This window comes from Dendrobates tinctorius, unplaced genomic scaffold, assembly GCF_039654945.1.
Source record: "Dendrobates tinctorius isolate UK_male_01 unplaced genomic scaffold, ASM3965494v1 ptg000341l, whole genome shotgun sequence".
Classification (NCBI taxonomy): Eukaryota; Metazoa; Chordata; class Amphibia; order Anura; family Dendrobatidae; genus Dendrobates; species Dendrobates tinctorius.
In genome coordinates, this window is record NW_027362007.1 from 3,146,380 (window position 1) to 3,169,211 (window position 22,832).

At 44.2% G+C, this 22,832-nt stretch overlaps 1 protein-coding gene across 4 annotated transcripts in view; it reads left to right on the top strand.

Annotated features, from left to right (window-relative positions):
* The window catches only part of VTI1A (vesicle transport through interaction with t-SNAREs 1A), a 475,911-nt gene extending 468,228 nt beyond the window's left edge, over positions 1-7,683 (top strand). For all 4 annotated transcript variants that reach the window (XM_073562142.1, XM_073562140.1, XM_073562143.1 and 1 more), the window contains one exon: positions 7,240-7,683. Coding sequence is in view for 2 of the 4 variants with exons in the window: in XM_073562140.1 (XP_073418241.1) it covers positions 7,240-7,333 (94 nt within the window). In the remaining 2 variants the exon portion in view is untranslated. The remainder of the gene's footprint in view (positions 1-7,239) is intronic.
* The last annotated feature ends 15,149 nt before the right edge of the window (positions 7,684-22,832 follow it).

Genomic DNA, 22,832 nt, shown 5'->3' on the forward strand with positions numbered 1-22,832 from the left:
CAAAAACAGATGCAAAGGGTTAGCAAATGACACTTAGCTGAAAAAATGCAGGATCAAGCAGCAGACAGAAATCCTCAGTAAGCAAAGAAAGGAGTATGACTGGCAGTCACTGAGAGAAGTCTGTTCGCTTATGTAGTCCCAGTCACTACCACCACTCCTCCAATTATCTTCTGCAGCTGTTGGGTTAACATCAAGTTGACCAGCACCACTACCAGCAGTATCCACCAGAGGGAGCCTTGCCTCAAAAGTCGGATCAAGAGAGCTCACAACAGGGCTCCCTCAGTGGTTCCCTGCGGCCTCCTTCCCTGCAGGTCCCCGGATCCAATATGGCGGTGGGGACCTTCGGGGGCCTGCAGGGAGCCAGCTTCCTCAGTGCTTGCAAAGCGCAGGCATGAGGAAGCCTCCAGCAGTGCTTGTGTCAAATCGCTGATCTGTCACAGTGATCTGTGATGTGACAGATCAGTGATCTGCCACATGACAGTGATGTTCCCCCTGGGACAGTATAATAAAGTTAAAAAAAGTGTAAAAATAATTTATAAAAAATCGCTAAATAAAAAAAAAAAATTCCCTAATAAATTCATTTTTGGAAATAAAAAAAAAACCAAAACAATAAAAGTACACATATTTGGTATCGCCGCGTCCGTAACGACCAGCCCTATAAAACTGTCCCATTAGTTAACCCCTTTAGGGAACCCCTTAAACAATAAAAAACTAAGCAAAAAATAATGCTTTATTATCATACCGGCGAACAAAAATTGCAACGCAATAACGCGCGATCAAAAAGACGCATATAAATATCCATGGTACCGCTGAAAACGTGATCTTGTCCTGCAAAAAACGAGCCACCACACAGCGTAATCAGAGAAAAAATTAAAAAGTTATAGCTCGCAGAATAAAGCGATGCAAAAATAATTATTTTTTATATAAAATTGTTTTCATTGCATAAAAGTGCCAAAACATAAAAAATGACATAAATGAGGTATCGCTGTAACCGTACTGACCCAAAAAATAAAACCGCTTTATCAATTTTACCGCAGGCGGAACGGTGTAAACGCACTCCCCCAAAAGAAATTCATGAAACGCTGGTTTTTGTTCATTCTGCGTCCCAAAAATCAGAATAAAAAGCGATCAAAAAATGTCACGTGCCCGAAAATGGTACCAATAAAAACGTCAACTCGTCCCGCAAAAAATAAGACCTCACATGACTCGGTGGGTCAAAATATGGAAAAATTATAGCACTCAAAATGTGGAGATGCAAAAACTATTTTTACAATAAAAAGCATCTTTTAGCGTGCGACAGCTGCCAAACATAAAAACCGCCATAAATAGTAAATCAAACCCCCCGTTATCACCCCCTTAGTTAGGGAAAAATGATAAAATTAAAAGAAAATGTATTTATTTCCATTTTCCCATTAGGGTTAGGGGTGTGTTGGGGTTAGGGTTGGAGTTAGAATTGGGGGTTTCCACTGTTTGGGCACATCAGGGGCTCTCCAAACGCAGCATGGCATCTGATCTCAATTCCAGCTAATTCTGCATTGAAAAAGTCAAATAGTGCTCCTTCCCTTCCAAGCTCTGCCATGCGCCCAAACAGTATCAGCGTACTCAGGACAAATTGCAAAACAACTTTTGAGGTCCAATTTCTCCTGTTGCCCTTAGGAAATTAAAAAATTGGGGGCAAAAATATCATTTTTGTTGAAAAAACAAATGATTTTTTTATTTTCAAGCCCGGGCGTTATAAACTTCTGTGAAGAACTTGGGGGTTCAAAGTGCTCACCACACACCTACATAACTTCCTTGGGGGGTCTCGTTTTCAAAATGGTGTCATCTGTGGGGGGTTTCCACTGTTTAGGCACATCAGGGGCTCTCCAAACGTGACATGGTGTCCGATCTCAATTCCAGCCAAAAAAGTCAAATGGCGCTGCTTCCCTTCTGAGCTGTGCCATGCGCCCAAATAGTTGTTTACACCCACATGTGGGGTATCAGCGTACTCAGGACAGATTGCACAATAACTTTTAAGGTCCTGTTACCCTTGGGAGAATAAAAATTGGGGGTGAAAAGATCATTTTTGTGGAAAAAATATGATTTTTTAATTGTACGGCTGTACGTTATAAACTTCTGTGAAGCCCTTGTGGGTTCAAAGTTCTCACCAGACATCTAGATAAGTTCCTTGGGGGGTCTAGTTTCCAAAAAGGGGTCACTTGTGGGGGGTTTCCACTGTTTAGGTACATCAGGGGCACTCCAAATGTGTCATGACGTCCGATCTGAATTCCAGCCAATTTTGCATTGAAAAAGTCAAACGGCCCTCCTGAGCTCTGCCATGCACCGCAACAGTGGTTCCCCCCCACATATCAGGTATCAGCGTACTCAGGAGAAATTGCACAATAACTTTTGCAGTCCAATTTCTCCTGTTACCCTTGGTAAAATAAAAAAGTTGGACCTGAAGTAATTTTTTTGTGAAAAAAAAGTTAAATGTTCATTTTTTTTAAACATTCAAAAAATTCCTGTGAAGCACCTGAAGGGTTAATAAACTTCTTGAATGTGGTTTTGAGCACCTTGAGGGGTGCAGTTCTTAGAATGGTGTCACTTTTGGGTATTTTCTATCATATAGACCCCTCAAAGTGGCTTCAAATGTGATGTGGTCCGTTAAAATAAAATGGTGTTGCAAAAATGAGAAATCGCTGGTCAACTTTTAACCCTTATAACTTCCTAACAAAAAAAATTTTGTTTCCAAAATTGTGCTGCTGTAAAGTAAACATGTGGGAAATGTTATTTATTAGTTTTTTGTGTGCCGTATCTCTGTGATTTAAGGGCATAAAAATTCAAAGTTGGAAAATTGCAAAATTTTCAAAATTTTTGCCAAATTTCCGTTTTTTTCACAAATAAACGCAAGTCATATCAAAGAAATTTTACCACTAACATGAAGTACAATATGTCAGGAGAAAATAATGTCAGAATCTCCGGGATCCATGGATGCGTTCCAGAGTTATGACCTCAAAGGGACAGTGGTGAGAATTGTAAAAATTGGCCCGGTCATGAACGTGCAAACCACCCTTGGGGGTGAAGGGGTTAAAGAGAATTAGTCTACATTTTGTCCATATAATGACACACCATTTGTAAATACAGTGCACAAAGTGCCATCATCCAATGCCTAAGTAATACATCTGTAGTGTGTGCAATATAATACCATAATAGAATGCTGATGTCACGCTATACAGTGCCCAAATAATGACATTGTGCAAAGCCTAAATAATACCGCCATACTGTGCGGATATTAATAAATCAAGGTCCCTGGCTGTTTAAGACAGGGGAGGATTACATGTTGCGCCCCAAAGCCCAGTTCATTGCAGCGATCTTGATCAGGACTTGAGAACATTGGGCGACAACTATTGGGGGAGCTGTTATGAACTCCTTTTCGGCTCCACCAGTTGAGAGTTCCCCTTCTGTTCTCCCTCTGGTGGTGACAGGAGGTAGTGAGGTTGGTTTAAGTGGTAGTGATCTGCCACCTGATGAGGAAGATAACGATTGGATCTCTGGAGTATCAGACTGGATATAAGACAGCCGACGCCCTATCCGGGTGCTGGTGATTCAGTCTGCTTCTCAGGTCCTGGACTTCAGCTCTCTTCCAGTCTTCTCAAGTTAAGTTTGTTTTTTGCTAATGTAGCTCTCAGGTTGTGAAGAGGCGTCTAGGACCATCGTAGGACCTCTCCACGACTGCTGCTAGTTGTGCGGTTAAGTTCAGGGATCTGCAATCTGCATAGTTACCAACTTCTCTGGTTTTCTGAGACTTAAGGCCCCGTCACACTAAGCGACTTACCAGCGATACCGACACCGATATCAAGGTGTCAGGATCGCTAGTAAATCACTATGTGATCGCTGGCTATCGCTGTAGAAAATAGATTAAAAATAAAAAATATAGTTATTCTCACCTTCTGACGTCCCGTTCAGCCATCCCGCCTCTCTCCACGCTCCGGTCCCAGTGATCCTTTGCACGAATGACCGCGAGATGTCACGGTCTCGCGGGATAACAAAGTCTCGCGGTCATTCGTGCAAAGGATCACTGGGACCGGAGCGTGGAGAGAGGCGGGATGGCTGAACGGGACGTCGGAAGGTGAGAATAACTATATTTTTTATTTTTTTCATTATTTTTTACACCTGATCGCTGGTCTACCGCTGTCACACGCAGCGATGCGTGCTGGCCAGCGGGAGACCAGCGACCAAAGAAATGTCCAGAGGTTTCTTGCAGCGATCAGCGATACCGGCAGGGGGGCCGGTCGCTGATCGCTGTCACACACAGCGATCTCGCTGGTGAGATCGCTGTTACGTCACAAAAGTTGTGACTCAGCAGCGATCTCGCTACCGAGATCGCTTAGTGTGACGGGGCCTTTAGCATGTTGTTTATTTTTCCTCCTCTGTGACCCATTCATAACAGGGAGCTGTGACACTGATAACAATTGTATGGAGTGTGGACAGATAAAGGGGCGACAGGAGGATTTACAGGAGTAACGGCCTTTTTCCAAATTGGTCCTAAACTATGCTATAGCAGAGACACAGCTGATGCGCTCGTTACAATGTGTCAGTCTGGAGTCCAGAATGGCAGAGATTTGTGCTGCTGATGTGTTCGGCTCCTAGAGGATTCATTAGGCTGGATACAACTGTAACAAACCCTCAGCTGAGGGAACCACACGAACAATATAGGGATTATTAGCCTCCGGATGTTAAAGAAGAATGTCAGATTTACTTGTCTGCAAGCAGAGATCTTGAAAATGGAGCGGATTTGAATGATAAAAATGGAAGACGGACAATTCTTAAAGGGACAGTCACAGGTCAAAGTAGCCAAGATAAAATGGTAACACACGCAGCACGAATCATGCAGTCAGGAGTCACATCCACCTAATGTTACACATCACAGCATGTCGGACGTCACAATGTGCCAGTGCAGCTGCTTTAAGAGAACAGCCTCATCCGTCAGTGCACGGGCTAAGTGATGGGACCCTCCAATGTCATGTTATCTGTGGTGGACCCTCGGTGCATGGCCCGTGGATGGTAATTAGCCCAGTGCTGCGCCAATTTGTCAGCTGTCAACTGCAGAAAGCGAGGAAGAGGATGAGAAGAGGAATCTGAAAGGGATGGTCAGTGATAGATGAGGCGAGGGCGTCCTATTCATCTCCTGCCTGTAGTGAAGACACAAAGCAGCTGTGCCAAGCCGTACCCCACATCTGAGAGCGCTGCGACCGGTCACTGAGGACAGGAACACTGTCACCTGCAGTCCTATGTAAGACGACAGATAACAGTGGGAACTCGGAGGGCAGATCATGTGGAAGATGTTACCTGTAGTCCTACGTAACACCACAGATAGCACAGTGATAACTCCTTGAGTACAGATAATGTAGTAGATGTCACCTGCAGTCCTATGTAACACCACAGTGATAACTCCTTGAGTACAGATAATGGAGTAGATGTCACTTGCAGTCCTATGTAACACCACAGATAACACAGTGATAACTCTCTGAGTACAGATAATGTAGTGGATGTTCCCGGCAGTCCTATGTAACACCACAGATAACACAGTGATAACTCTCTGATTACAGATAATGTAGTGGATGTTCCTGGCAGTCCTATGTAACACCACAGTGATAACTCCTTGAGTACAGATAATGGAGTAGATGTGACTTGCAGTCCTATGTAACACCACAGATAACACAGTGATAACTCTCTGAGTACAGATTATGTAGTAGATGTCACCTGCAGTCCTATGTAACACCACAGTGATAACTCCTTGAGTACAGATAATGGAGTAGATGTCACTTGCAGTCCTATGTAACACCACAGATAACACAGTGATAACTCTCTGATTACAGATAATGTAGTGGATGTTCCTGGCAGTCCTATGTAACACCACAGATAACAGTGATAACTCCTTGAGTACAGATAATGGAGTAGATGTCACTTGCAGTCCTATGTAACACCACAGATAACACACTGATAACTCTCTGAGTACAGATTATGTAGTAGATGTCACCTGCAGTCCTATGTAACACCACAGTGATCACTCTCTGAGTACAGATAATGGAGTAGATGTCACTTGCAGTCCTATGTAACACCACAGATAACACAGCGATAACTCTGAGTACAGATAATGTAGTGGATGTTCCCGGCAGTCCTGTGTAACACCACAGATAGCACAGTGATAACTCCTTGAGTACACATAATGGAGTAGATGTCACTTGCAGTCCTATGTAACACCACAGATAGCAGTATTCTCATCGCCTCGATACTACCACTTCCATCATTCTCACTGCTCTCCCTATCTGAGGTGTGGTGGGTGTCGGCTACAGTCAGATCTGTAGAATTTTCCTGCTCTTCTCATCCTTGTACGTGAGAAGACTCCATTGTTTGCTGCGATGTAAATGGCGGCTGTTCTTGCAGTTTTCCGGGGGTGGCGGACCCTTGGTGACCTGGTCCTGCTCACTCCGCTGCAGGAGGTTGCTCCGTATGTGATACAGGTCATTATAGGTATCATCAGAGGATTGTCGTGATCGGCTGCAGCCGCCGTGAGCTGGACAAGGTGAGGCACAGAAGAGTGGTCTCGGGGCGTCTCCATAACTTGGCCATGTAACGTATCCCCCGGACACCAATTATTGCTTTACCCCTGTTTATGTTGTTTCTTTTGTTTTTTTACTTTACTCCTGGAACGGAGCCTCTTGTTTTCAGTATCAGCGGCTGCACACTGACCGATAAGCCGCGTTGGAGGAGGAGATTTCCTCTGAAAGCCGCCTTTATCTCGTTTCATCCGCCTGCGCACCCCGCTTGTGTCTGTGTCCTCCTCTGATCAGTCGATACGTTTCGCCGCTGCACCAGTAGTTCAGCCTGAATTCCGAGAGCGAGTTTACATGTAGCAAACATACTTCCCACTGTCTGTCACACGGAAGTCAGTCTCTCGTCAGGTCTCACCCTTGTGATTTGCCTCGAATGCCTTTAATATTGTTTTTTTTTTTCATGTCAATTATTGCTTGTGCCTCAATGCTCGGCACCCGTTCTCCGCCGCAGGAATGCACGACAGGAATCCTTAACATCGCTAAATTAATTGGGCATTGTGGAAGAAGGGACAATTGAGTCGAAGCTTCTTGTAGAAGGAGAGACGGTTGTCAATGTGTCACTTTTTTTTTGTCTTTTTGTTTGAGAATTTGAGCCTAAAACTAACGAGCTTTCTCTTTTTGTACCTTTTTTTTTTTTCTTTAGGATCATCCAGAATCGGGTCTTACTCGTTGTCCTGGGGATCATCATCGTCTTCACCATCATCTTGGCCGTTTATTTCTCTTTTCGTGGGCACTGATCCTCTTCACCCTCCACCGTACCCCGGGCGTTCCTGTGTTTCGCCCTCCTGCACTGTCTGAGATCTGCGGAACAATGGGCTTTACAACTGCAGGTCAACTTCCAAAACTGTCTGAAGGGTCCACCAAGGACTTTCCACCATCTTCATGGGAACTTTCCTGATCCTTTAAACCTTCTTTTGCAAGATGAAGACACAGTAACGATGAAAAGTCAAGTTGTATATTTTTGGGTGATCTTCGGATTGTAGTTTTTTGTCTTGTCTGGTGGATTTCCGTTATTACCAAGCTTCTGGTACTGCTGGAGAAAGTCATGGACGAAGGTTGATCTTAGTAAATCTTAGTCTGAATTTTGGTATTTAGCCCATGTCGGGTCAATGGAATGAAATTTAAGGTTCAGTAATTAAAGGGTTATTCCCATCTTCATAAACGGGCATTGTCGATAGTTTTTGTAGATACAAGCACTGTTATAATTTTCTGCTTTTTAGAATTTTCAGATATTAACACTAGACATCAGAATATGCAGCGCTTACAGACTCTTTTCTGTTGAGCCCATAAGTGCTGGTTTTTTTTGTTTTGTTTTTTTTAAGTCAGCCGATAGCACTGAAGCGAGATGTTGCCTCCTAATCCCAGCCAGTTTCAGTGCAGTGCTTACAAGCTAAACAGCAGGGGTGGTCGGTCTCCAAGGCAACGAGCTGTAAAACAAAAAAAAAAGTGTTAGTGTCTCAAAAATGGTTGAAAAAGTTAATAAGTGGTAATGTGCAAAGATGATAAATTGCATTATCTATCTATGAAGATGGTAATAACCCTATAATGCTGCTTTTCTTATGGGATTGTCAGGGGTCAATTAAAGGAGAAATCCAGTCACTAATGAAAATTCCCCTCTTACATAGTGTTTGCGGGCGCTCCATGTTAGCACAGAGGGAGGACAGTGTGGCCCTTATAGTCCACATTGTAGCGACTCATGCTTCTACTATCCATGACTATGAAGTTCTCACACCATCGAGTAGCTGTCAGCCTCCACCTTGTTCTGATATTTCCATCAGAAAGGCTGTGAGCACCTTGGGTCATCGAAGGTGATGAATGATGGGAGAGTCCTGCACATCCGTTCATCATCAGTGTAGCGCTCTATGAGGACCGGAGGGTTCCTTGAAGATAGTTTTGCTCTACAGTTTGACCCTGATTTCTCTTTATCCTGTCCCAGACTATCAGTCTCTACAGGACCGGTAGTGAAGATTGCCCCCATGTCAGCCCCCGGTGGGTTCCTTGCATTAATGTGACTTGTCCTCTTAGTTCCATCTACTTCCTGTCATTGTGTGATACGTCTTACTAAGCAATGAAGTATTGCTGTATCGCAATCACAAAAACTTGTACTCCTTGATATTGAGTAAGTGGGTAAGTACAGTCTAAGAGTATGGAGTCCAAGATCTAAATCAAAGCCCAAGGTATATGGTTACCGTGATATTATAGCTCCCGGATCCACCTATATTATCATGTCTGGTGGATGAGCAGCTCCATGGTGGCACAAGGCGGTGGTTTCCATGGCTTGTTGTGACTTCACTTGTTTCATGATGCTCCTCATTAGATACCCATCATGGTCTATCAAGGTTAATCCAATTTCCGGCCTTTTGTAGAACACATGAAAAGGAAATTGGTATTTAAGAAGTAAATGTGTCACCTGCGAAATCTCAAATCTTGAGCAACATCAGAAAATCTATGGGGTTGTGGCACAAGATCCAGTATCATGTTCCAGCAGACGGTCTTATGAGGTCTTCGGTTGTCTTAGACACTTGAGGTACTTTCTGATTAAACTTGCATACAAAAAAAGACTTAAGATTTTCGATTAAGTATTTGCAGTCCTTCTCAACTCCAAAAAAGACCCCTTTACATGATGTGATGTTCATTCCCAACCATTTCTCTGTCTGTGAGTCCTTTTACACAGACAGCTATATCGCCCTCAGCAACCCCCGATCACAGACATAGGAGATGACTCGAAGCTTGTTATCTTTACTGTTATGTCAGTCATTGGGGGGGTATAATATGAATGATCAGTCATCACCCTCATGTCATACACTCTCCACCACTGTTGGAAGCAAATTATTACCCGGGGTTGGATCATCGCCCCATAGAAAAGACCCGGAAACCTGCCCAGCAATCAAGTGACTGCAAAGTTGGGCAGCGATCATTCATCCTAACCTCCATGGGATCTGGCTCCTGTACTTGCAATCAGTGCTCATGATCATCAGTTTATCCCTCTTAACTCTACGGCGCCTCCTATGTTGGCTATTAGATTAGCTGATTCTTATGACAGGAAGCACAGCCGCCCCATTTGTCATGACACACTGAATCTGCCATCTTTTAGGGTCGGATTAGCAGGTTCATTCTTTTATACCAGTTGTGGTGTCAGGCTATGTTCACACAGAGTTGTTTGAGGCATTCAGAAATGAGTTTACTAGTCGAAAACCACTTCATGAAATGTTACTTTTTGGCTATGTGCACACAACATCTTTTGAAAAGTGGTCTAGACAATCTTCAGAGACCCCGGCAATGCAAGAGCGAAGGCAAAGCAAGAGGGAAGGCAAAGCAAGAGGGAAGGCACTGCAAGAGGGAAGGCAAAGCAAGAGCAAAGGCAAAGCAAGAGTGAAGGCAAAGCAAGAGCGATGGCAAAGCAAGAGGGAAGGCAAAGCAAGAGGGAAGGCACTGCAAGAGCGAAGGCACTGCAAGAGGGAAGACACTGCAAGAGCCAAGGCAAAGCAAGAGGGAAGGCAAAGCAAGAGCGAAGGCAAAGCAAGAGGGAAGGCATTGCAAGAGCGAAGGCAAAGCAAGAGCGAAGGCAAAGCAAGAGCAAAGGCAAAGCAAGAGGGAAGGCACTGCAAGAGGGAAGGCACTGCAACAGCGAAGGCACTGCAAGAGCGAAGGCACTGCAAGAGGGAAGGCAAAGCAAGAGGGAAGGCATTGCAAGAGCGAAGGCAAAGCAAGAGGGAAGGCAAAGCAAGAGGGAAGGCACTGCAAGAGTGAAGGCACTGCAAGAGGGAAGACACTGCAAGAGCCAAGGCAAAGCAAGAGGGAAGGCAAAGCAAGAGGGAAGGCAAAGCAAGAGCGAAGGCACTGCAAGAGGGAAGGCAAAGCAAGAGCGAAGGCAAAGCAAGAGGGAAGGCAAAGCAAGAGGGAAGGCACTGCAAGAGCGAAGGCACTGCAAGAGCGAAGGCAAAGCAAGAGCGAAGGCAAAGCAAGAGGGAAGGCACTGCAAGAGGGAAGGCAAAGCAAGAGCCAAGGCAAAGCAAGAGGGAAGGCAAAGCAAGAGGGAAGGCAAAGCAAGAGGGAAGGCAAAGCAAGAGGGAAGGCAAAGCAAGAGGGAAGGCAAAGCAAGAGCGAAGGCAAAGCAAGAGGGAAGGCACTGCAAGAGCGAAGGCACTGCAAGAGCGAAGGCAATGCAAGAGCGAAGGCAAAGCAAGAGGGAAGGCAAAGCAAGAGGGAAGGCACTGCAAGAGGGAAGGCACTGCAAGAGGGAAGGCACTGCAAGAGGGAAGGCACTGCAAGAGCGAAGGCACTGCAAGAGCGAAGGCAAAGCAAGAGGGAAGGCACTGCAAGAGCGAAGGCACTGCAAGAGGGAAGGCAAAGCAAGAGGGAAGGCATTGCAAGAGCGAAGGCAAAGCAAGAGGGAAGGCAAAGCAAGAGCGAAGGCACTGCAAGAGGGAAGACACTGCAAGAGCCAAGGCAAAGCAAGAGGGAAGGCAAAGCAAGAGGGAAGGCAAAGCAAGAGCGAAGGCACTGCAAGAGGGAAGGCAAAGCAAGAGCGAAGGCAAAGCAAGAGCGAAGGCAAAGCAAGAGGGAAGGCAAAGCAAGAGGGAAGGCACTGCAAGAGCGAAGGCACTGCAAGAGCGAAGGCAATGCAAGAGCGAAGGCAAAGCAAGAGGGAAGGCACTGCAAGAGGGAAGGCACTGCAAGAGGGAAGGCAAAGCAAGAGCCAAGGCAAAGCAAGAGGGAAGGCAAAGCAAGAGGGAAGGCAAAGCAAGAGCGAAGGCACTGCAAGAGCGAAGGCAAAGCAAGAGGGAAGGCACTGCAAGAGGGAAGGCACTGCAAGAGGGAAGGCACTGCAAGAGGGAAGGCACTGCAAGAGGGAAGGCACTGCAAGAGGGAAGGCACTGCAAGAGGGAAGGCATTGCAAGAGCGAAGGCATTGCAAGAGCGAAGGCAAAGCCAGAGGGAAGGCAAAGCCAGAGGGAAGGCAAAGCCAGAGGGAAGGCAAAGCCAGAGAGAAGGCAAAGCCCGAGGGAAGGCAAAGCAAGAGGGAAGGCAAAGCAAGAGGGAAGGCAAAGCAAGAGGGAAGGCAAAGCAAGAGGGAAGGCAAAGCAAGAGGGAAGGCAATGCAAGAGGGAAGGTAAAGCAAGAGCGAAGGCAATGCAAGAGCGAAGGCAAAGCAAGAGCGAAGGCAAAGCCGCCTCAGGAATAGGGCACGTAGTCTTTAGAAGTGTTTCAAGAGGTTTTGGAAGAGTTTATTTCCAGCAGAGTTTTTGGGGGGCTTCTTGCAGCCTTTTGATTGGACACTGTCTCTCCAAGATTTTTTTAGGATCTGCTTCAAAATGGGGCATGCCGTTTTTTTTATTTCTATTTCCCACTTGGCGGTTTTGAAAACCTCTTTAGGGAATAAAAAGAAAGAAGATTAAAAAAAATCCTTTAGAAATGAATACAGAGCACTTCCAGCTATAGGAGGATCTTGCAGAATATTTGCTCCAAAATACTCAGTGTGAACATAGCCTTATAGTTGCCATGGTGGCCCCACAAAGTAGAGAGGTGGTGGTGACCCAGAACTTGCCCCTTCACTCCAGATAAGTGGACCGGATGGCAGATGTAGGACCAGTGGAGGAAGAAGCTGTGTATCGGGTCCTTGGCATAAATGAGCGTGACATTGGTCGGTCCCCTCAGTATCGTGTTACATGTGGCTTTGCTGTGAGACCACAGAGCTGGAATCAGACTGGAGAATTGTCAGGACCTGACCTGAAGCCGTCAATCCACCAGTGCGGTCAGTGGTGCGGTGGGGCAGTACCCTCTGACAGTGCATCGCCCAATACTGGAACTTTGCTTTACTTTTTGGATTATTCTCTTCGTTCCCATGGTGACGATCCTCATCCTGATGTGACCCGAGCTGTCCGTTTCCTGACCTCATTAACACTCTGCATCGCTCCCTGTAATTTATTGTAGCCAGGACGGGCCCTGAAGTCTGGTAACCGGCCGCCTCTTCTGTTATGTGTCGTTCTGTGCCGATATGTGGATTATTTTTCTTTTAATATGAATTATGTATAAACAAGTGTAATGCAAAAAAATATATTAATAAAAGACGAGAGCAGTAACGCATCCGCGCAGTGGAGCTTCTTACCGGTGCTGTAATGTTCGTATCAATGTAACAGATACAAACTCCTCTGAGCAGCTTCTCCATATGGAAAAGGACGAGATCGGATGAACCGACCTACAATGGCCACATGTTACCAACTGTGATCCATATTGTAACGCCGGGTAAGTAATGTACAAACACAGTGACTGCACCAGCAGAATAGTGAGTGCAGCTCTGGAGTATAATACAGTAGGTAACTCAGGATCAGTAATGTATGTACACAGTGACTGCACCAGCAGAATAGTGAGTGCAGCTCTGGGGTATAATACAGGATGTAACTCAGGATCAGTAATGTAATGTATGTACACAGTGATTGCACCAGCAGAATAGTGAGTGCAGCTCTGGGGTATAATACAGGATGTAACTCAGGATCAGTAATGTAATGTATGTACACAGTGACTGCACCAGCAGAATAGTGAGTGCAGCTCTGGGGTATAATACAGGATGTAACTCAGGATCAGTAATGTAATGTATGTACACAGTGACTGCACCAGCAGAATAGTGAGTGCAGCTCTGGGGTATAATACAGGAGGTAACTCCGGATCAGTAATGTAATGTATGTACACAGTGACTGCACCAGCAGAATAGCGAGTGCAGCTCTGGAGTATAATACAGGCTGTAACTCAGGATCAGTAATGTATGTACACTGTGACTGCACCAGCAGAATAGTGAGTGCAGCTCTGGAGTATAATACAGGATGTAACTCAGGATCAGTAATGTAATGTATGTACACAGTGACTGCACCAGCAGAATAGTGAGTGCAGCTCTGGGGTATAATACAGGATGTAACTCAGGATCAGTAATGTATGTACACAGTGACTGCACCAGCAGAATAGTGAGTGCAGCTCTGGAGTATAATACAGGCTGTAACTCAGGATCAGTAATGTATGTACACTGTGACTGCACCAGCAGAATAGTGAGTGCAGCTCTGGGGTATAATACAGGATGTAACTCAGGATCAGTAATGTAATGTATGTACACAGTGACTGCACCAGCAGAATAGTGAGTGCAGCTCTGGGGTATAATACAGGATGTAACTCAGGATCAGTAATGTAATGTATGTACACAGTGACTGCACCAGCAGAATAGTGAGTGCAGCTCTGGGGTATAATACAGGATGTAACTCAGGATCAGTAATGTAATGTATGTACACAGTGACTGCACCAGCAGAATAGTGAGTGCAGCTCTGGGGTATAATACAGGAGGTAACTCCGGATCAGTAATGTAATGTATGTACACAGTGACTGCACCAGCAGAATAGCGAGTGCAGCTCTGGAGTATAATACAGGCTGTAACTCAGGATCAGTAATGTATGTACACAGTGACTGCACCAGCAGAATAGTGAGTGCAGCTCTGGGGTATAATACAGGATGTAACTCAGGATCAGTAATGTAATGTATGTACACAGTGACTGCACCAGCAGAATAGTGAGTGCAGCTCTGGGGTATAATACAGGATGTAACTCAGGATCAGTAATGTAATGTATGTACACAGTGACTGCACCAGCAGAATAGTGAGTGCAGCTCTGGGGTATAATACAGGATGTAACTCAGGATCAGTAATGTAATGTATGTACACAGTGACTGCACCAGCAGAATAGTGAGTGCAGCTCTGGGGTATAATACAGGAGGTAACTCCGGATCAGTAATGTAATGTATGTACACAGTGACTGCACCAGCAGAATAGCGAGTGCAGCTCTGGAGTATAATACAGGCTGTAACTCAGGATCAGTAATGTATGTACACTGTGACTGCACCAGCAGAATAGTGAGTGCAGCTCTGGAGTATAATACAGGATGTAACTCAGGATCAGTAATGTAATGTATGTACACAGTGACTGCACCAGCAGAATAGTGAGTGCAGCTCTGGAGTATAATACAGGCTGTAACTCAGGATCAGTAATGTATGTACACAGTGACTGCACCAGCAGAATAGTGAGTGCAGCTCTGGGGTATAATACAGGATGTAACTCAGGATCAGTAATGTAATGTATGTACACAGTGACTGCACCAGCAGAATAGTGAGTGCAGCTCTGGGGTATAATACAGGATGTAACTCAGGATCAGTAATGTAATGTATGTACACAGTGACTGCACCAGCAGAATAGTGAGTGCAGCTCTGGGGTATAATACAGGATGTAACTCAGGATCAGTAATGTAATGTATGTACACAGTGACTGCACCAGCAGAATAGTGAGTGCAGCTCTGGGGTATAATACAGGAGGTAACTCCGGATCAGTAATGTAATGTATGTACACAGTGACTGCACCAGCAGAATAGCGAGTGCAGCTCTGGAGTATAATACAGGCTGTAACTCAGGATCAGTAATGTATGTACACTGTGACTGCACCAGCAGAATAGTGAGTGCAGCTCTGGAGTATAATACAGGATGTAACTCAGGATCAGTAATGTAATGTATGTACACAGTGACTGCACCAGCAGAATAGTGAGTGCAGCTCTGGGGTATAATACAGGATGTAACTCAGGATCAGTAATGTATGTACACAGTGACTGCACCAGCAGAATAGTGAGTGCAGCTCTGGAGTATAATACAGGCTGTAACTCAGGATCAGTAATGTATGTACACTGTGACTGCACCAGCAGAATAGTGAGTGCAGCTCTGGAGTATAATACAGGATGTAACTCAGGATCAGTAATGTAATGTATGTACACAGTGACTGCACCAGCAGAATAGTGAGTGCAGCTCTGGGGTATAATACAGGATGTAACTCGGGATCAGTAATGTAATGTATGTACACAGTGACTGCACCTGCAGAATAGTGAGTGCAGCTCTGGAGTATAATACAGGCTGTAACTCAGGATCAGTAATGTACTGTATGTACACTGTGACTGCACCAGCAGAATAGTGAGTGCAGCTCTGGAGTATAATACAGGATGTAACTCAGGATCAGTAATGTAATGTATGTACACAGTGACTGCACCAGCAGAATAGTGAGTGCAGCTCTGGGGTATAATACAGGATGTAACTCAGGACCAGTAATGTAATGTATGTACACAGTGACTGCACCAGCAGAATAGTGACCGCAGCTCTGGGGTATAATACAGGATGTAATCCAGGATCAGTAATGTAATGTATGTACACAGTGACTGTACCAGCAGAATAGTGAGTGCAGCTCTGGAGTATAATACAGGATGTAACTCAGGATCAGTAATGTAATGTATGTACACAGTGACTGCACCAGCAGAATAGTGAGTGCAGCTGTGCAGTATAATGCAGGATGTAACTCAGGATCAGTAATGTAATGTATGTACACAGTGACTGCTCCAGCAGAATAGTGAGCGCAGCTCTGGAGTATAATGCAGGAGGTAACTCAGGATCAGTAATGTAATGTATGTACACAGTGACTGGACCAGCAGAATAGTGAGTGCAGCTCTGGAGTATAATACAGGATGTAACTCAGGATCAGTAATGTATGTACACAGTGACTGCACCAGCAGAATAGTGAGTGCAGCTCTGGAGTATAATACAGGATGTAACTCAGGATCAGTAATGTAATGTATGTACACAGTGACTGCACCAGAGCAGAATAGTGAGTGCAGCTCTGGAGTATAATACAGGATGTAACGCAGGATCAGTAATGTAATGTATGTACACTGACTGCACCAGCAGAATAGTGAGTGCAGCTCTGGAGTATAATACAGGATGTAACTCAGGATCAGTAATGTAATGTATGTACACAGTGACTGCACCAGCAGAATAGTGAGTGCAGCTCTGGAGTATAATACATGATGTAACTCAGGATCAGTAATGTAATGTATGTACACAGTGACTGCACCAGCAGAATAGTGAGTGCAGCTCTGGAGTATAATGCAGGAGGTAACTCAGGATCAGTAATGTACTGTATGTACACAGTGACTGCACCAGAGCAGAATAGTGAGTGCAGCTCTGGAGTATAAAACAGGATGTAACGCAGGATCAGTAATGTAATGTATGTACACAGTGACTGCACCAGCAGAATAGTGAGTGCAGCTCTGGAGTATAATACAGGATGTAACTCGGGATCAGTAATGTAATGTATGTACACAGTGACTGCACCAGCAGAATATTGAGTGCAGCTCTGGAGTATAATACATGATGTAACTCAGGATCAGTAATGTAATGTATGTACACAGTGACTGCACCAGCAGAATAGTGAGAGCAGCTCTGGGGTATAATACAGGAGGTAACTCAGGATCAGTAATGTATGTACACAGTGAGTGCACCAGCAGAATAGTGAGTGTAGCTCTGGGGTATAATACAGGATGTAACTCAGGATCAGTAATGTAATGTATGTACACAGTGACTGCACCAGCAGAATAGTAAGTGCAGCTCTGGAGTATAATATAGGATGTAACTCAGGATCAGTAATGTATGTACACAGTGACAGCACCAGCAGAATAGTGAGTGCAGCTCTGAAGTATAATACAGGATGTAAGTCGGGATCAGTAATGTAATGTATGTACACAGTGACTGCACCAGCAGTATAGTGAGTGCAGCTCTGGAGTATAATACAGGATGTAACTCAGGATCAGTAATGTATGTATACAGTGACTGCACCAGCAGAATAGTGAGTGTAGCTCTGGGGTATAATACAGGAGGTAACTCAGAATCAGTAATGTAATGTATGTACACAGTGACTGCACCAGCAGAATAGTGAGTGTAGCTCTGGGTATAATACAGGATGTAACTCAGAATCAGTAATGTAATGTATGTACACAGTGACTGCACCAGCAGAATAGTGAGTGTAGCTCTGGGTATAATACAGGATGTAACTCAGGATCAGTAATGTAATGTATGTACACAGTGACTGCACCAGCAGAATAGTGAGTGTAGCTCTGGAGTATAATACAGGATGTAACTCAGGATCAGTAATGTAATGTATGTACACAGTGACTGCACCAACAGAATAGTGCGTGCAGCTCTGGAGTATAATACAGGATGTAACTCAGGATCAGTAATGTATGTACACAGTGACTGCACCAGCAGAATAGTGCGTGCAGCTCTGGAGTATAATTTAGGATGTAACTCAGGATCAGTAATGTAATGTATGTACACAGTGACTGCACCAACAGAATAGTGCGTGCAGCTCTGGAGTATAATACAGGATGTAACTCAGGATCAGTAATGTATGTACACAGTGACTGCACCAGCAGAATAGTGAGTGCAGCTCTGGAGTATAATACAGGATGTAACTCGGTCAAATAATATTATTTATTAAGTTATTAAGAAGGTATTTTTATGGCTTATATTTGGTGACTATATGATGTCTTAGGTTCGCAATATGACCCTGAAGCCCCTACCCACAGAATATGCTGCATCATTTAAGCGGTGGCCCTTGTTCCATATACAGTCATGGCTGAAAGTGTTGGCACCTCAGAAAATGAAGTATTTCTCCCAGAAAATTATTGCAATTATGCATTTTGTTCTACACATGTTTATTTCCTTTGCGTGTATTGGAAAAAAAATATTTGGTTGCACCCTATGGAATAAATAACTGCAATCAATGGCTTCATATAACCTTCTATAAGCGTCTTACTCCTCTCAGCTGGAGTTTTGGACGACTCTTCTTACAAACGGCTGCCGGTCTCTCATATGTGACTGTGCCTTCTCTCAACAGCAATTTTAAGATCTCTCTTCATGGGATCAATGGGATTTAGATCCGGACTCATTGCTGCCACTTTAGAACTCTCCAGCACTTTGTTTCCATGCATTTCTGGGGGCTTCTTATAGTATGTTTGAGGTCATTGTCCTGCTGTAGGACCCATGATCTAGGACATAGACCCAGCTTTCTAACGCTGGACACTACATTGCAACCCAAAATCCCTTGGTAGTCTTCAGATTTCATGATGCCTTGCATCCAGTCAAGGCCCCCAGTGCCACAGGCTGCATAACAACCCAAAAACAACTTTGGACCTTCACCATATTTAACTGTATGTACTATGTTATTTTCTTTGTAGGCCTCATTTCATTTTCAGTAAACAGGAGAATGAGGTGCTTTACCAAAAAGCTCTATCTTGGTCTCATCTGTACAAAAGACGCTTTGCCAGACGGATTTTGACTTACATTTTAGCAAAGTGCAGTTGAGCTTTTTTATTTATCTGCGTCAGCAGTGGGGTCTTCCTGGGTCTCCTGCTATAGCGTTTCATTTCATTCACATGTGGGCGGATAGTTTGCACTGACACTGAGCCTGCAGAACAGCTTGGCTTTCTTTGGACCTTGATCGGGGCTGCTTATCCACCTTCTGGACTATCAGTTTTGCAACCTTTCATCAAATTTTCTCTGCCATCCACGTCCAGAGAGATTAGCTACAGTGCCAGGGGTTGTAAACGTCTTGGCTATGGAGATGGACTTGTAACCTTGAGCTTGTTGATATTGTTCAACAATTTTGGTTCTCAAGTCCTCAGACAGTTCTCTTCTCCTCTTTCTGTTCTCCTTGCTTAGTGTGGCACACACAGACAAACAATGCAAAGATTGAGGCAACGTCTCCCTTTTTTTTTTTACCTTGTTTCAGGTGTGATTTTCATATTTTCCACACCTGTTACTTTCCACAGCTGAGGCCGAAGGAGCATTAAATGCGTGAAATAAAGTTGTTTATCCACAGTTTTGGAAATGTCCCAACAATTTTTTCCTTCCCATTTTTGGGGTCTTGTGAGAAATTATGTCCAATTTGACTTTTTTTTTATCAGTCTTTTTGTGTTGTTCCAATACACACAAAGAAGAGAAGCGTGTAATTGTAGAAGTATATGGCCCTCTGTGGTTGTAGGTGAGGTGCTATGGGAGAGTTCCAACCCTTTGTCAAGCAAGTAAGAAACCCTAAAATCAAATTGTAATGAATGAAACAAATTGTTTTAATCGCAATCCAATAGTTGTTAATGTTTTTGGTCCTGAAATTGGACCTTCATCAGAACCGATTGCCGTATGGTGATTTCTTATGGTCCAAGTGCAAGTTAGCAATGCAACATGCATCACTGTGGAATGGGGTTTTGTGTAAAATTTGCCCCTTTTTTAGTTTTTTGTGTTGTTCCAATACACACAAAGGAAATAAACATGTCTAACAAAACATATATAAGTTAAACAATTTTGTGGGCTAAATACTTCATTTCCTGAAACAATTTTAAGGGTGCCAACACTTTCAGCCGTTACTGTATATAAATTTGAATTTGCTGACTTTGTTGAATTTTCAAAGATCTTTTAATTAATTTGCCTCAAATTTCAGCAATGCAAAGCCTCTGGCCGCCTGGATAATGCCTGTATAAACTCAAAGGTTTTTTAGGACTGTATTGAATGCCTTTTGAGCTCCTTAGTGCAACCACAGCCTTTCATAATGTCCAAGTGACCTCAACCTATCTGACTAGATGCAACAGATTGTAACTGGCTATTTATTTAAAAGCACCCTGTATTATTAGACTTTTTAGGGTAGGTAAATCCTAAAAAAATCACCCAAACATTAACTCTTTTTGCAGGTTGGGGCAGATGCCCTGCTTGTGCTTGTACTCGGACAGTGGAAATCTAAGAAGCCTTTATTCACATTTTCACACAGGGTGGTGTAAAAATTATCCTTGTTTGAGTAGTATGAAGAGCTTTGTACTTTGCTAAATAAAGAAGCAATAGCTTTTCACAAGCTGTCCAGAAATTATCCCTTTATTTAGGGAGCAGGAAGAGGTGTGCTGTTTTGAAAGTGAAGAAACAATAGCTTTTCACACGCTATCCAGAAATTATCCCTTTATTTAGGGAGCAGGAAGAGGTGTGCTGTTTTGAAAGTGAAGAAACAGTGACTGGTTGACACGGGAATACACTGAGCTTTTTGGCTGTCATCCCAAATACTTTCATCACTCAAGTCAATGATGCTTGGACTGTTAAAAACCCTAAAAACGATATGTTCTGCAGTCATCCCTACTGGTGGACGGGGATTAGGTGGATGTTCCGTCATTAGGATCCATCTTCATTTCTGCCCCACTTGCACTGCCAAATGTGGACCTTTATCAAGTTTCATGTCTTCAGATTTGTCCGTGCAGTTTCGAAGATGCAGATGATGGCTCCAATATACTTATTTGACCCGTGCCATGAGCCATTGTCGGCTTGTATTTGTAACTCCTACTGTGCATGTCACAAAAGGAAAGAACGGCAAAAAGTATTTGGATACCAAGAACCAAACAAGCTAGTCCATCTTAAAGGGAGTGTGTCATCAGAAAATGTTCTATTGTTTAAACTGGGTTTTTATGTTAATTGGCTTTTGCAACTAACATCTTTACAGTAGCCTTTTCAGCAGCCTCATTTTCATGACAGATTGGATCACTATGTCTGACTATACCTCTATAAACTGCTAATAACACAAGATCCTCTATCCACAACTCACCCCCTCCCATACAATGACCAATAACATCTCTATATGCAATCACAATAGGTGATGTCACAGCTCACCTCCTCCTGTACAATGACTGATAACACCTCTATATACAGTAAATAACACAGGATTCACCATTCATAATAGGTAATAAAAATAAATCTTTATTTTTATATAGCGCTAACATATTCCGCAGCGCTTTACAGTTTTGCACACATCATCACTGTCCCCGATGGGGCTCACAATCTAAATTCCCTATCAGTATGTCTTTTGGAATGTGGGAGGAAACCAGAGTGCCCGGAGGAAACCCACGCAAACACGGGGAGAACATACAAACTCCTTGCAGATGTTGTCCTTGGTGGGATAATGTCACAGCTCACCTCCTCCTCCTGCACAATGACTGATAACACCTCTATATACAGTAGATAACACAGGATCCACCATTCACAATACGTGTCACAGCTCACCTCCTCCTCCTGTACATTGACTGATAACACCCCTATATATGGTAGATAACACCGAATCCACCATTCATAATAGATAATGTCACAGCTCACCTCCTCCTCCTGCACAATGACTGATAACACCTCTATATAGAGTATATAACATAGGATCCACCATTCACAATAGGTGTTGTCACAGCTCACCTCCTCCTCCTGTACATTGACTGACTGATAACACCCCTATATATGGTAGATAACACCGGATCCACCATTCATAATAGATAATGTCACAGCTCACCTCCTCCTCCTCCTGCACAATGACTGATAACACCTCTATATAGAGTAGATAACACAGTATCCACCATTCACAATAGGTGTTGTCACAGCTCACCTCCTCCTCCTGTACAATTACTACTAATTATGCTACACTCAAGGATTGTTGTTGAAAATTTTGGGGGAAATTCTTGTTATTTTTACTGTTCCCGTTTCTGCCCAGTCTTGGTCCTCTTCTCCCGGCTCCCTCATTCCCCGGGTTTCTGCCCTTAACCCTCCCTCACTCTTCTCCTCCTGCCGTCTGTCACTTCTCTCTTTAGTTCCAGGGCGGCTGATCGCTTCCATTCGGCCCCTTTAGCCACCAGGCAGCGTAGACTGGTGCGTGGATCCTGGCTCCGGTCGGATTCCTCGTGCGATGATGAAATAATCTCGAATACGGTTACTAATCTAGAATCAAACGGGGCTTAATTGCAGCAAGTAAATTTTTAAAGCGCTGATAAATGTAGGATTGATTGAGGGGACGTCAGAGCACAGAGCGGCGAGCCTGATGTCCGTTCTCATCTCCGGGACGGGAAACCATTTGCTATTCTGTTTAAGGCGCGTCGGGATTGTCTTCTTCTAGAACCAGCTTGGTGGGGGGGCTCCCTTTGCCGCCGCTTCAGAGCGTAGGGCATCAAAGGCTTAAATTAATGGCGAACAAAATAGTGCGGCTCCGACTATCCCATACGGGGCGCGTCCGTCGAGGGTTATCATTAAGTAAAGAAATAAAGAGGGGGTGGGGGCCAGAAAAAAAAAATTGGTATTAGCCACGGGAGAAGAGAACGGCCATCCCTCATCACAGAGCGACCTGAATGATTGGGAATCTCATCATTACCAAACAGCATCATGAAATTGTATCCCAGGTCCATAAAATAAGACGGGGGAGGGGGTGCGCCGCCGCCGCCACCACCGCCGCGCCGTGTGTCTGTCTCTGTCTTTCGTGTTCTTCTTTTTTTTTTTTTTTTTCTGCGGTTCTTTTCTTTAAACCTGTCAGATCATTTCAGTATTTCCAATC